This window comes from Malurus melanocephalus, unplaced genomic scaffold (assembly GCF_030028575.1).
Source record: "Malurus melanocephalus ecotype Western Australia unplaced genomic scaffold, MMel_1.1 scaffold_345, whole genome shotgun sequence".
In the NCBI taxonomy this organism is placed as follows: Eukaryota; Metazoa; Chordata; class Aves; order Passeriformes; family Maluridae; genus Malurus; species Malurus melanocephalus.
In genome coordinates, this window is record NW_026623577.1 from 663,622 (window position 1) to 679,097 (window position 15,476).

At 40.5% G+C, this 15,476-nt stretch overlaps 1 protein-coding gene across 1 annotated transcript in view; it reads left to right on the forward strand.

Moving 5' to 3' along the window:
• ALK (ALK receptor tyrosine kinase) overlaps positions 1-15,476 on the forward strand; it is a 222,582-nt gene that overhangs the window by 140,509 nt on the left and 66,597 nt on the right. Inside the window, exons 5-7 of the mRNA XM_057378195.1 lie at positions 6,191-6,322; positions 13,683-13,814; positions 14,776-14,876. Of these exons, the coding sequence (XP_057234178.1) occupies positions 6,191-6,322; positions 13,683-13,814; positions 14,776-14,876 (365 nt within the window). The remainder of the gene's footprint in view (positions 1-6,190; positions 6,323-13,682; positions 13,815-14,775; positions 14,877-15,476) is intronic.

Sequence of the window (15,476 nt, forward strand, 5' to 3'; positions counted from 1 at the left end):
GAGAAAGTGTGAAATCCATGTAACTTTCCCTTTCCACATTCTTATTTCATTATAGTTTTGAGGAAGCCAGGTTTTGCTGTAAATTCAGGGTAGATCACACCAACATGATTGTTGGGAAGTCATTCAATCAAAAGGTAGGAAAAGCAACTAGACCCRGTCAAAAACCTTTGAGAAGTCAGAGGGTCTGAATACTCTGAATGYTGCACAGCTCTGGAGAGAATTCTTGCTGCTGAAATGTGGCAGTGAGCGAGTGCCAGCTCCTCAGGTGTGCTGAGAGCTCTCTTCTGTGTAAGCAATCCTGCTGGCATTAGCCARTGCTGAAAGAGCAGATGTTTAAAATTTGTATACTAAACACAGCATCCTTCCTTCAAAGCAGCTGAGAGGGAAAGCACRTTAGAACTGAGCTGGCTGAATTATTGGCATGAGTGTATTCCAAACCAGTAAGTTCCTCTTGAGTTTCCTGCCCAACATTTTATTTTTCTCCTATTCCAAGTGTTTTCAAATTTGTGAGGTTTATGACAGTATTACTCGTGTGTTGAAACCTCTAAAGTCTGCTTTCCTAACCTAGAATCAATTTGAATCTTTTGTACTGTGAGAACTTTGGGAATTTTTACTTTACGGTTAGATATATTTTGAAATGTTGACATATTGTCTTTGAGATGAAAATTCAGTTTCTACATGGCTTTAATGAGTAAGTTTTCTCATCATCTAGTAACTCACTCTGGAAATGCTGGACCCTTAGTGTGCAGGACAGGGGTGCTCTCTCAATGGGAARTTATTTGCTACCCTCTGTGCTGCCTTCATTAAAGGTATGTTCATTTTATACTGTAAATTATTCAAACTGCACTGTGAAGACAGAGCAAAYTATTTCCTTACAGGTTTTTTTTCATGCCTGTTATCATAGCATCTTAGCTCCTTACAAATGTTAATGAAATGAACATCACAGAGCTCTTGTGATGAGTTTATTCCCATTTATGTTTAGGAAGTGAAGTAAGAAGATTAAAGGCAGCTTATGTAACTGGAAAAATGGGTGAGCTTTCAGGCATGTACAAACATGGGCTGTTTTTTCTGCCTGTAGCAGGCACTCTAAAAAAAAAAAAAAAAAAAAAAAAAAAAAAAAAAAAAACCAGAACACTTCCTCCTACAAATGTGGCTCCATTTGCATCCTTAGGCAATGAAAGTGGCAGAAACAATGCTGTTACTTCATAATTTCTTACTTTAATATTTGTGTTGACTATTTTTGACTGCCTGGTGTGAGAAACATGGAATCCAGTCTTTTCAAAGCTTTTTTTTGGGGACAGTGTGTTTTCCAAGTATTTCTCTCACTGGTCTCATTTACAGCTGCAGCTACTCGGGCTCCTTGCTGATCTGGATCGTGTGTCCTGGGGTGGGTGGCTGGGAAATGAGACCAATGTAGCTCACTGTGAACATTCTGATTTATGTTATCTGCCCTTGTCATGTGGAGTTCAATGGCCATTTGCCAAGGATGGCTTCACTCCCCTCAAATGTGAACTTATCTTTCGCTTTTCTCACTTTCATTCCTTATTTCATACTTTCCAACTTCTCTAATGGTGAAAGCCCAGGTATTAGTGATTTATATCTATAGCAAATTTACTTTGTCCTGGAATATGACTATCCTCAGAACAAAGTGAGCCAGCAGTGTTTGAATGTCTGTGGTGCTGGAGGACTGGAAATGGAATCAGGAAGTATGTAGCCAGCAGAAATGGCAAGTCATAGAAAAATCAATATTCAGAAACTCCTCCAAATTCTCACTATCCTTTTATAGCTAGGCTGTAGCTTTTCTTTTTTTCACACAACCTTTCAATCCCCTAAGTAACGTTTTTGTAAATATTTGAGTCAAAGCTTTGAACTCAAGCCAAAGGAGGGGCTGTTGAAATTGAGAAGTTAATGACAAATACTTRTGACACACAGACATCATCAACGAGGTTGTACAATCCCAGATATTTAGTGGCATTTAATGGAGGCACATCAGACTGCAGCATTAGCCCATTGGAAAACTTTTTTTTAAGAGATGTAATTAAATAGTAGGGAAGTTTCTCTTTGTGAGAGGGAACACATGGTTAGATAAACATAATAGACTTCCATGGGTAGGTGTTTTATGTTACATATACACAATTAAAAATGGAAATTTTTCACCTTGTGGGCATACTGAGTCTTGCCTTGAGAACCACCGAAATCAACTCAACTCTGTCCTCAAGGACAGCCCAGAGAGAAGCTGCTTGCTGGTAAAATGTGACAAGGTTGTACATTTATCCCAGGTGTTTTTGCAGAGTACAAATGAGACAATTTATAAACAGCAACAAAGTACTGTCCTGTTAAGCTCTCCTGTTTTAATGTGTGCTGAGAAGGAGTGCTTCACCTGACTGTGTTTGTACCAAAAGCTTTTGGTAGAATTAAAAATTATGGTCTAAGAAGTTGAATGTAGCATGTGAAGGTTTAATTATGTTCAACTTCATTAAACCCTGCATGATAATTAGCAGTGTAGCCAGTTTGCCAGATAAGAGATAATTCTTGCAGGCACCCACAAAAATTCTTCCATCCCACCTATCCAAGTGTGGTGGCAGGAAGTCAGTTCCCCATTTGTAGTKATCAAAGACCACAATCTTTCTGGCCATGTTCATCAGAGACAGATTCACTGGAGCTTGCCAGCACACTGATTGCTCTCCTGGTCAAGGGACAGAAGGAAGAAGCAAGAAGGACAGAAACAGAAACCMAAGTCAGAGAAAATTTGTTGAGAATTGAAAGACATGTCCTTGGGTCCCACAGTCTGAGCAGTGAGTTGCTGATCCTGCGTTAGGTTAAGCCGCACAATTTTCCTCTGTCCATCCTGATATATGGAAACTAAGTCCAAACACATGGGCAGTGAAGATCCCAGGCTGTCATTTGTGTCCAGGGTCTGGTCCCCGATTTGAAYGCTGCCAGGGTTGGATTGTGTTGAGAAGCAGGACCTATGAGGTGCAAAGTTAGCACTTGCTCCCCGAGGAKTTGTTTCTACTTTCAATTTAGAGCCTGAAATGCCATTTATTTAATGCTGCTGTTTAAATAATGATTTATAAGCCTCCAAGCTAGCCGTGGTACAGCTTAATTACTGCTGTAATTTATGGATGCCACTGGCTACATAAACACTGCTGTAAATATAAAGGATGTCTCCCACAAATTTTACCCTGATACTTATTTGATATCATTCATTTTCTTTTCCWTCCACATCTTCTGTGTGTGAGTTGAGGCCACTTCACTCAGCGATCCGGGTCATTCTGGTTCACTTTGCCAGGAGTAATTTGGGCTGGGAACTGAAAAGATCAAACATTTGTTTTTTCTTAAAAAGTATTTTAATTAAAATTTGAGTTTCCTTGAGCTTGGATGCAAACATCTGCATTAAGTGGCCCATTAAAAGGGTTATTTGTATTTGGGCTTTTTTTTGGTTATCTATTTGTTTTACTAGTTAATCATCTCCTTTCTCCAATTCATTTTGCCTTTGTGCACACCGTAAGCAAGCAAACAAGACAGGAATAAATCATGCACTGTAACAGAGCCCAGCCATTCCCCAGGCTGCAGCTTTGCTATTTGTGTTCTCTAACCTATACAGGGAGCATATATATATGCGCCTAATGCAAATCTGAGCTAATTCCAGCCCCGTCTCCACAGAGATGAATGAGCATGCAAATCTRCTGCTTTGTTTTGGAGGAATAGCTCCTGGAATTGCCTGACTCCCAGTTGCAACTGACATATTTCAAATRCTACAGTCAGTTGGCTTCAGGAGATTTGTGCCCCTGGGCTACAACAAAAACCACCTGGGAAGACAAGTAGGTTCTCTYGAATGCCTTGGTTCCATTATAATGAGTGTTAATGCAGTCATTTGCTTGGAAAAGTGAGTGCCTTTAAAAAGTGATAATGAATTGAGTAAACAGCATTGCCTACAACAACTGCTCCTCTGAATCTCTGTGCATCCCTGCAGCTGCTGGGATAAAACATGGACATTGCTGAAAAGATTGCAGATAAACTGAGTGGGGCATGAGAGCTGGTAAWAAGCGTGGGGTTCAAAACCATCTGTGGGGTAATTCAGGGAGACAAGAGTACTTCTGAATTTCAGTACAACTTCAGGATCTTTTAAGCCTGTCATCATGTTGCTRACTGATGGAAGTGCTCCAGGACATGGCTCCTAACTTTTCTTCAGATGGTGCTTCCAACAACTGGGTGCTATGCAGGTTCATTGTGCACCCCTAGGAGAATGTCTCACCTGCTGACTTGCCAGAGTCACTTCTTACAGCTTTGTAGTGCCCATTTGCACACAGTGAGCCCACTGGGACCTGAACCCACTGTATCTGGCTCGTGGCTTTGCACTTCACATAGGGAAGGCTCTCGGTGGTGTCTCTGACAGTGCATTTTTTGTAGGAAGTTCAGCAAAGCCAAGGGAGATGCCATCTCACTGCATTAAACCCTCACCAAGGAGCCCCCAGAAATGTCAGCAGCCAGCTCTGAGTTACTTGGTCTATTTTTTTCTATTTTAAAGCTTCTCCTCTGTAGTCATGCCTTGACCCTGACTGAAACGCAAGGGCATTGKGCCGCCTGTATGTGGCAAGCCAAAATTGCTCTAAGGAAGGCAAAAAAGTCAAGCTGACAGTAATACAGAGCACCCTTTTCAGGAGCCGTGGTCCTTTATTAAAAAGGTTTGGCATGCATTCCCTCCACTCCTGAATGATTTGCACTGTAAAATAAGCTTGAAGAGAAATAGTGGTTGTTTTCCTATATGCTTCATTAATTTTTAGTTTTGGCAGGCAATATAAATAAAAATATCAAGTGCACATCTAATTGAATCGCCCGCAATTTCCAACTCCCTGTTGTACCAGAGAACATGATGTAGCTGCACTGTTTAGTAAGCACAGATGAGTTAGGCAAACAATGGCTCATTCTGCCCAGAGGCTTTGGTAAATCTGAAGCATTTACCCATTTGATGTGAGACAGGGCAGTTATTCCTGCAGTGAGGAATTCACAGCACAGATCTCTTTGTTCTTCCAGGCTTGTCKTCCAGCAGTGACTGGAAGCATGAGTAGGCAGAGTCAGGAAGGTGTCAGGGAACTGCATCCACACTCTGACTTTTGTGGAAGGAACTCTGGTATTTCTTAAGCTTAGTCTCCTCCATACATACCAATTTCAGGATGTTGCTGAACTAACTCCTGCCTCCTTCAGGTATCTCATCTAGAGCATGGGCCTCTTAAAAAAAAAAAGAAAGAAATTTAAAAAAGAAGGCCTTGCTCAAGTATCATCACAAAGGACATGGGTTAAGAGAATTTCTCTGCTAAGGAAAATTATACCTGTCAGGCTACTTGATATCTGACTTCTCACTTATCAAGGGAATCAATTGCCTCCAGAAAAGGATTTTTCTTAGGGACAATTACTCAGGATAATTTCTAAATGGATGGTACTGACCTCTAATTGTAATGTTGGGTGAYCTCATTTCTAAAGAGTTGGCTCCTTTGCACATTGCTGGGTGTCTTTTGCTGCTTAGCACAAGTAAAATGAACTGGTAACTTCTGTCTCTTGGTAGATGTAGTCTGCTGTGGGTTCCCTAACTCAGGGGGAGTGCAGGAGTAGGTATAGAAGAGAAYGAAAACTACAAGTAGTGATTGAACTGTTTTTTTCTACTGCTGAGAATATGACAACACAATATACCCAAAGCAAAGGTAATGCATGTTGCCAGGAGAGCATCATGGAAGCTCCTGTTCCTTCTAAATCCTGTAGGCATATTACTCCTGAGCTAGACAGAGAGGATATCAGTCTTCAGGACTGTCAGTGCAGCAGCAAATCCACACACAATTAAAAACCCATAATGTGTATTGTGTTGTTCTAGAAGAGTACCAGACCAGGCTGCAGGATTTCAGCCCTCCAGAGGTCAGAGCTACCTTCCACATTACAGCACCAGAAAGGCCCTGGGAACTGAAATTCTCTATTAGGTGGACCATTAGACATTTGACAGATTATACAGGTTAAAAAAAAAATAAAAAATTTWAAAAAATAAATAAAAAAAGAAATTTGGGTAAGTATTGAATTGAGGAGATTTTACAAGGTGTTCATCCCTTCAGTGTTACGCAGGATGCTATAACCTGTTGGTTGAAAGGAAGGCATTTTGGTTATCTGAAGTGTTTTTGTTGTTTTTTTTCTTTTTCTCTAGGATCTGCTTCTCTCTCAAAAATGGCTCTGGAGGGTTCCTTCAGCTGCTGGAATGGAACAGCAATCAGGCTGGGGCAGGCGTGTGACTTCATCCAGGACTGTGCCGAGGGAGAGGATGAGGGAGATATGTGCAGTGAGTAAATCCTAACCACCAGGTTGTGTCATCCTTTTCCAGAAGCATTGATTGGTTTGAACTTTAATGTCTGAGGCTTCAGCACTAATAGATTCATTTGGTGCTATCAAAAGACCTGTATTCCCCATAATAACACCTGCAGTTTCTCTGGGTGTCTGCCTGGAGTGCACTGTTTGATGTTTCTGGGCTCACCTACATCAGTTTTGCAGCAGGTGCTTAACATGCTCTCGGTGCTCCATCACTTCCAGTGTCCTGATCAAAAATGCAAAGGAAATATAGCCTGCATAGCTAGATGCCTTCCAGAATTATGAAATGTGTACTTGGTTAGAGCCTTTAATCAAAATGTAGTGCAGCATGTGGCAGAGGGGGGAGAGAAAGGAGAAAACTTCTGAGATGAAAAATGAGTAGAGCCAGCAGCTTGTCTTTGACCAGCTCCTGTGTCTTTGTAATTCCTCTGGTTTTCTACCCTCTCTTCAGGAGTCAATGGCCTAATAACATACAAGAGAAGACAGATAGCAGCCTGAGTTTTCAAAAACTCGCTGTGCCTGAGTACTTTCTAAAAAGTGCTGTGGAGCTCAGATACTTTAGGACCTTCCTTTAATTATCCTGARGGTGCCTTATCACCTTTTCTGTACCTCTGTACATTCTGCCTCCAGCATCCTCCTATTTGGCAGTCTGCAATAGTCAGCTATGTAGTTGTCTACAGGGCAAATATATTAAAAATAAATAAATATTGAGAGTTCATTATTCAAAGTATATGTTTGATATACAGCTGATCTAGCCTATGGGCTATTACAGTGGAATTGTGTTGATTTGGTATGTAAAAAAAATGTGCTTGCTGTTCATAGCAAAAACTTAACATAAGTGATACACGRCTTCTAGCAGATTTCACTTCTTCGCTGCTAGTAAAGAAATAAAGTAATACACTTTTTTGGTGTAGAGAACATTGGTTTGACCTGGGATCATGTAGTAAACTACTTAAAAGCTTGAAATTACACGCTTCTCCATCATGTTAGACATTGTTACARTTTGAAATTATATGCTTTAATGACACATTCAGTGAACATTAAATTCACAGGAAYAGCGTCAGCACTGTGGAGTTGCAGCTCCTTAGAACCAATAATGCTTCATATTAGTAACATTGAAATCTTATTTCTACTTAAGAGCTTTAAAACCTGGTAATGGCATTTCTTTTGTGTTCTACTCGATAATTTAAAAAAGGTTGCGTGCGTTTTAATTTCATTGGAAGTAGAGAAACATTATTTACCTTCAACGGTATGTCCAGATCCACTTTGTTACCTGTGTGCCGTAAACGGCTCTGCCTTATGAGAGTACAAGGTGKGGTTGCACCAATCATGGATGCAAACTAAATATCACCATGGTGTGGAGCAGGCCTAGAGGAACGTGCTTGCCTGTAATTTTCAAACATTGGGTGCACTTGTGGARGGTTGTCCACAAGTGAATTTAATGTTCACTGAATGTGTTCACATATCAGGAGGCCGGCTCTGTCTTTGCCCTCAGCTGCCCCCTGTACCCCATGGTGAGCCCAGTGGAAAAGCAGCCAATCCCTGTCTGGCATATGTTATCCACAGGGCTTAGTTTGGTTGTCTGTTCTCCCTCTGTTCATCTGGAGCTCTTTCCATGGGGCAATATGGCACTTACAGCTGTGTTGGCAAAGGAATGCGTTGAGAATGTCAGTGAGAAAATGTAAAATGCAGGAGATATTTAGGCAGCTGTTTAGCAGAGTATCACTCCCCAGCTTGAGGAGAAGACCATATGGCTTCACCCATTGGTACTGGGAATGAGAGTTCTTACTTCCAGCTAGAAGGTCCAAAGATCTTCCACTCAAGCAACAAAAAAGCGTGGCTTGTCTGAGCAAGAGTTTGAGCTACAGACATGTCTGTTTATCCAGTTACAAGCCTGCTCAGTTCTATGGCTGTTCCTTCTGCTTTTGCTTCTTTATTGTGTTGAATATTGTTGGCATAAGGCTTCTTACACAAAACAGAGAAGTGATGTAATGTTTGAGGTGTCAGTTATATCTGCATGGCAGACTAACACAAAACATATGTCATCTTTTGGCATTTTAGTTGTCATTTTACTGGTGAGCAACACAGATATTTTCATCAGCTTTTTGCAAGTGTAGTAAAAAGTGATTCAGATTTATCAGGCAGAGAAAAGAGTTTCCCAAATGGTTCTGCTTACACAAAAGAGCTGTCAGAAAAAGACGTTACTATGCTCAAAACTGAGGCAAGAGGTTTTAAAGATGCCATTATCAAAGGCTTCTGTCTTTGAGCTTTGAGGAGCTGTTGGAGGTTTTTGCCTTTCACAATCTTTTAGCTTTGCAGGTACTGATTGGTTTTATTATGATTTTATTATTTTTTTTTCCTATTAGTTTGATTTTCATTCCTTTCTTAGCTGAAAAAGATCTCCCTAAAGCCTGCTGTTTGCTAGCATCTCTTTGCTTATTAATGGCCAAGAAAACGTCACGGTGCTTGTTCTGCTTTGCAACCAATTAGTCTGTGTAGAAAGTATAAAATCAGAGAGGGATGACCCCTGGAGAAAAGCATGTTGCTGTTTGAGTCATAATCAGATATCCTTGCAGGAGTAAAAGACAACTTCAAAAAGGCAGATGTGGGATGAGATGCCGAACTGAGTGTGTATGTGTTCACTCAGGATCAGACATATAGATTCAACAGCCTGATGGAATTGTCACACTAGAAATTACTTTGCAGAGCACACATTGCAAGCACGCATTAATACTTCAGATAGCACTGGTGGTGTGGCTTGGCTAGCAAATTCATGCCTTTCTGTGGCACAGAAATTACACGTGCCAGCCACCATGGCAGGCTTTGCCTCTGGGYTTGTGCTGAATTGATAAACTGAAAGATAGATAGATTGCTCTACAAAAGTACTTTTTAAAAATGGTGTAATATCTGGAGCTGGGTGTCTCTGAAGAGGGAYCTTGAACAAAGAAGTCCCTGGTTGATTATATTCAAACAATCTGAATTCTGCTGCCCCCAATGACTGTTTGGAGCAGTTGTCTCCCAGTTGAGGGTCTGGGAGCTCTTTCCATTTTTCATTGGGTCCCTTCCTTGCCTCTAGGTAGGATGTTTCTTATTTCTAAGGTTGCAGCTTCTGTTAATGAATTCCTTATCTTCTGTCTTGAACCAGCTCTGGGGTCTTCTGTTATTTGACTGAGTGGAAAGTTCAGCATATTTGGTGAAAGTTCACAGCTTGTGCCTAAGGCTTCAGCAAATTTATCTCTTAATGCTAAGCAATGAGTTCTATATAAGCAGCTTGCTAAATCACACAACATATGGATACAACTCACAGCAAAAAAAAACAACACACTTTCTCTTACTGTAGTAGTCACATGTAATATACCTTGTTTGGTAAAAGACAGACGTGAGAGCTCAAATTATTTACTAGTACAGATTGGCAGTGCTCTGCTTTACAAAAAGGGTGAATTTGTTTKAGCAGTTTTGTATTTATCTTTTTAATTAACATTATCTGGGACTTTGGTTCAATAATCTTTGATTGCAAGGCAGCAAATCATGTCAAAACATAAAATTTAACTGGAAAAAGGTACATATAATTCTGACTAGTGGAAAATTATTTTACTTTCTGTCTCAGATTCACAAAAAATTTTTGTCCTGGGAAAATATTGGTTAATTAGTCCAAGCGTGTTAGGTGAGTAATAAGTTTATTTTAAAAAACAAAAAACTTTTCAAATAACGGAGGTGCTGGTAGCATATTTATTATCTAGAGACCCAGAACTTAGAGRAGTCACTCAGGATACAACTAACCCAGGGCTGGTTTTTTGCTTAAGTGAATTTGAACCCATATTTCCTATTTCCATACAGAGTTTCCAAGCTTGTGGTCTGGAGTTCTGATCTGGTTCAGAAGAAAATGATTAGCCAAGTCTCTCCTGAGGTTGCACTTCCACATTTTATAAATTTTACCTGAAGCAGGAAGTGAAAGTAATGTCCTCTTTATCTTTCAAATAAATCTCATGATCGCTGGGCTATAGGATAATTTTCACTCTTTGCCTCATTGAATATTTAAGGATGTTAAACACCTTTGCAGGTGAGATAAGGAAGACAAGTGTCTGATTCCTGAAAGGAGTGACTCGGGCTGTGCTGTGTGGCTGGAGGATTCCATGCACACAGCTGACAAAAGACCAGATGGCGGCTAGAACGGGAACCGATAACATTTGATTTTTGATAACATGGGCAAGTCMCCAAAAAAAGAATAGATCATCAGTTCTGCAGGGGCCAGTTTACTTTCCAGGCAAAAATGCATGAAGAAATCGTGGGATTCATTTTTATCCAGATACCGCCCAGCAGAGTCTTCCTGCAAGCAAAATGATGAAGTAGCAACCTGTTGCCATGCTATGCTCTTAAGGTTCCTGTCTTGCATACACTTATCCTTCTGCTTCTTTCTTTATCAAAAGCTGTACTTCTAGAAACAAATTCTAACCCCTGGCAGTTTTGAACTCAGCAAAACAGCCTGGCRTTAAAGGATAACTCTGCTGACTGTTGAAAAGTATTTTCTCTTTTTATGCTTCATTTCTGGTAGAATTTGTCTGGCCAACTTTGCTAGCATAGAAGCAATCTTTGGAACAAACTCATGTTTAAGATTCATGGGATTCTTTAAATTGTTTGAGTAGCTAATCTGTTTGGCTTCTAAGATTTCCTCCTGAACTTGGTAAGATCCCTACATACAGAGTAGTCTTTTACACTTTTGCTCTTTATAATATCTGCTTGAAATTTATCCCCAAAGGTTAAACCATGGCATCTAGTTGATTTACACCTAGTTTTGAATCTAGAGATGACTCCATCTGCTTTATAAGTTATAACTGTTGCTAATTCTCTTGCTATTAAAGGATGAAAAATCTAAGTTAAAGAAAAATAACTTGARCTCATTTAGATTTTGCTGGAAAGGTAATTAATTCTCAAGGTTTGAAAATATTTGGTTAAGAACAAGTTTAACATCCAACAGCTTTTCCCTRCTTCACCACTCAAAAGCAGAGACTCTTACGTTCTTAATGTGTTTCAATTTCACTGGACAACTCTGTTCTCCATCCCATAGCCACAAGTTGCATCTTAATCTTATTAAGGTCTAAATCTTCTGAGCTTTCTGTTTCTGATGTTAAAATCCAAAATGTCAGGTTTCAATAGGAGCAATTCCTGCTCTCTCATTTCCTTTATTCTCCAGTAAAGTCAGATCAGCTTCCCCTCATCAGAGCATTGTCTGTCCTAAATGTGAGTTTTAGTCACAAACACGTAAAATGGAGAAGTACAGGTTGGCAGAGAAGTGATAGCCAGAGAGGTCTCTGTGGAATACCAGCACATGGAATCACAGGTGCTGTACATATTCAGAGTAAGAAAGAACAGCAAGGAAAATGCATCCAGGGCATGGGACATCTGAAAACTCATAAAACATTAATTTGGGGAAAGGGAATGAAATATTCTGTGCAAGTAATAGCTTCTTATTTATGCCCTTACTTGTTCATCGACAGTGAGCTTTTCCTGGCCTCCAGGCAGGGATTGCTACTTAGATGACTCCTCCTGCTGCTCTGACTTGTTTACATCATCCTAGATAGCAAATGGCCATGACATGAATTCAGTTGGACACCGAGCCAAGCTGTTTCAGTGGGAATTCAGGGCACATTATAATTTGTCATTTTCTTTGTATCCCAGCCTCAGGCTGTGTAATGAAATATAGTCAAGTTCTGCAGAGGGGTGAAACACAGGGAAGTAACTCTCTGCTTAACAGCTTCACATTTAGAGACCAGTCTGAATGAATTTAGAGCTTTTTAAAAGGAAAAACTTGAAAAAGCCTTAACTTCAGTACAGATTTTGATTTTTTTCATAATAGATTTACATGCTTGTATGAAATAACACTAAAATTTRGCTCTTGCCTCAATATCAGGTTCCAGTCCAAAACTAGCCCAACTGAAAAGCTATAGATAGAGGATTTGCTTCACTTTCCTCTGACAAGTGAGTTGTGATTCAGGCTCCTAGAAAATAAAATATTTATGGTCTAGGTGCTGCAATTGTGGTGCTCCACAGTTGTTTTCTCTGGGTGTACCAAGGAGCTCCCGCATGTTCCAATGACAATCAATTGCTTTTTGAGGTGTGTGAGTCAAAGCTGGGACCCTGTTTGCAGGTATTTCGTTGACCTGAAATCTCAGCCAGGGGAATCTGCTGCTACTTAAACATTTTGAATGATCTTGAATACTGGTGCCTCATTGTCTGACAGCCACTTTTTAGATACATAATTTCAGGGGAAAAATAAATTAATAATCACAACAAAATAYATGTTCAGGAGCCTCTTCTTCTCATACAGGAGCTAATGAAATTACTAGTGTCACCTGATCAGGAGGTTCTCTTGCKTTAAAAGTTTGTGATCTATCATACAGCTTGTAAGTAGATAAAWTYWKAWTMWRAWTTTATCAAGCAGCTAGAAAGAAAAACAAATTCCTGGATATATGTTTGCACATGAAATTTCATCTTTATGTTGCAATTTCAGACACATTTCTTGTATCATTTTCCTTTCTTGGAGCAAAAGGATGAATACTTTGTACCTTTAGTAAGAAGAACTTGGAGGTAGAGAAGTACATGGAAGGCATGAGATTACCTTCTGCTTTGAATAAGATGCCTATTGCTTTAAAACTGACATATTTCAAGGCAAAAAGCCAATAGAGCTCTGTTGTTTGGAGCTGGGAACTTGCCTGAAATCCTAATCCAGTGATAAAAAGAGTGGACTTCAAAGCCTGAAAGTATGGATTAAAATAAACTATCCTCTTTTCAGCCATTCATCTCATGGAAGGCACTCACAGATGGAAAAATTGAGGCACAAAAGGATTCAGTGCCTTACCTGAGGCCACATCAGTGGGAAAATGTTGCTGAGCTGGGCTAAGTAGAAACCTGGACCATATGGGATGAAATCTTGTTAGGAATTTATCCCTCTCCAAGATTTCCCTCTGTGGGACTGCAGAAGAAGTGCTTAGGAAAGTAATCCCCAAGATGTAACCTGGAGTGAGCTTGTACCTGCAGAGCTGAGAGCTCAGGTTTTTGGGAGACCCCGTGGTGCATACTGAGATGTGTCCTCTCACTCAGGTCGGTCAAAGTGTGTCAGGAATCACTTAGCCACCATCTGGGGATTGTTTCCCTCTGCTCCTCCCTCCCCATGGTCAGGCACGAGCACAATGCCACACAAAAGGCCTGAGTAGATGGGGTGCCCACATGCCCTGGGCAAACCAGGTTGGAATAGTCCTTGCAGCTCCTGTGTGAGCCCAGGATCCTCCTCAACTCACCTGGGTTCTTCTGTATGTGTGTGTCTTTCCTTCTTGCAGGAAAGCTTCCCTCTGGCTTTTACTGTTCATTTGAAGAAGGGGATTGTGGCTGGATGCCCGGCTCCTCTGCATCCCATCCTTCTCCATGGCGGATTGGGAGACCAGAACACGGCCATTTTCCTTCCATAGAAGGTGTGTGAGAGTRAACAGTAAGTGCAGAGCATAAACAGCAGAGAGCAAAAATGATACACACATGGTATGCAGAGAGAATGAAACACAAGGCAGGTTTTGCTGTGTACTTACATATTCAGCCTCCAGTGAAACAAGTCCCATCTTTCTACTCTCAAATCCCATSTCTTTGCTCTAAGTGTTTTCAATAAAGGACTGTCCTACGCCCTTTTTGTCTTGAGGGAACAGAGGGGTACCTCAGCCTTCACCACTGACATCAGATACAAATCTTGACCCTTTCTAAGCAACTKCTACCAAATGTTCCTCTGCCTGACTCTCTTCCATACTGATCTGTTTTGTTTTTTTTCTTTCTGATTTTCCTACTTACTTTCTCCATTTCCATTTCTCCGTACTGCTGCATTTCTCCCCTCCTTACATCCTATTTTTTCTCTTTCCTTCATGACCCCTTCAGTTGCACTTTTATGTACAATTACTACAKAGTTGTTTCTTCTAACTAAATGCCAGTTATTTTTTACTCTTTCTCATCCAAATGGTTGAAGGTTTAAGCAGCCAAGAGAAAACCTCTGCTGTTCTTTTCCCTCTTGCTGCAAGTTATTAAAGTAGCAAAGAGCTATAACTGTGTTTTTATTTGGTTTTGGTCAAGATAAATGCTTTTCTTCCAAGTTAGTTTTTGTTTATAAAAGATACACTTTATCATTTACCCTTGCAAAGAGGATAAATTTGAAGTCATGGAGCAACATAAGACAACTGTGGGGGTGAAAGCAGGCAGACTCCTTAAATGTGGTTACTGAGGATATTTGTCAGGTAGGTGAAGGTTCATCCCTAAGAAATGGAAACAGCCTTCTGCTCCCTGGCATTCTGTGGTAATGGGAGCCAGCTAACACAGGCTTGAGGCAGGTTTCACAAACCCAGAAACCAGAAGGTCAGTGCTGCAGTTTGACCTTCTTCCTTCTCTTTCGAACAGGTTGTGCACTCCTCCTTAACACCAGCAAAGCACCAGCAGTAGCAAACACTGTCATGACCAGCRCTGCATTTCCAGCTCCTTTGAGGAACTCCCCCTGTGAGGCAAGTCATAATGTTTTCTTTTCTTTTGCATTTTACAGGGCTATTTTTTGTGTGTTTGACTCAGGTTTTCAAATATAGGTACTAGGTCAGCAGCAARGCAACCACCTTCTCTGATCACTTTTCTATAAAATATGTTTATTTATGCCCTCTGTGCCAGGGAAAGATATGGTTATCTGCTTGAATGCCACAAAATGTTCTCTGAAAAGCTTACCATATCATGTAACACAGGATGTATTACAATCTTCATAATTGGTGTTTGTGCTGTAAGAGCAGGGCAGCCAACATTACACAAACACAGGGAGGAAGAATCTTACTGCACACGAAAGATTGCATGAACAAACATTATATTATTATATTTGCAACATCCAAGAGAGAGCAGGCTGCAGGACTGACCCTGAGCCATCCAGAAAAGGCACTACATRCTTTCTCTAGCACAGCTGGGATTTGGGCTTCATGCTGCTGCACTTCAAACCTACCAATCYTCAAGCAGGCCTTGTTCATAGGAGCACTGAAGTTAGCAACAGCAGGGAGAAATTCACACAGAATGGAAACAGCTTCATATTCAAGCAGAAAAGCTATTGACAGTCATAAGACATCAAC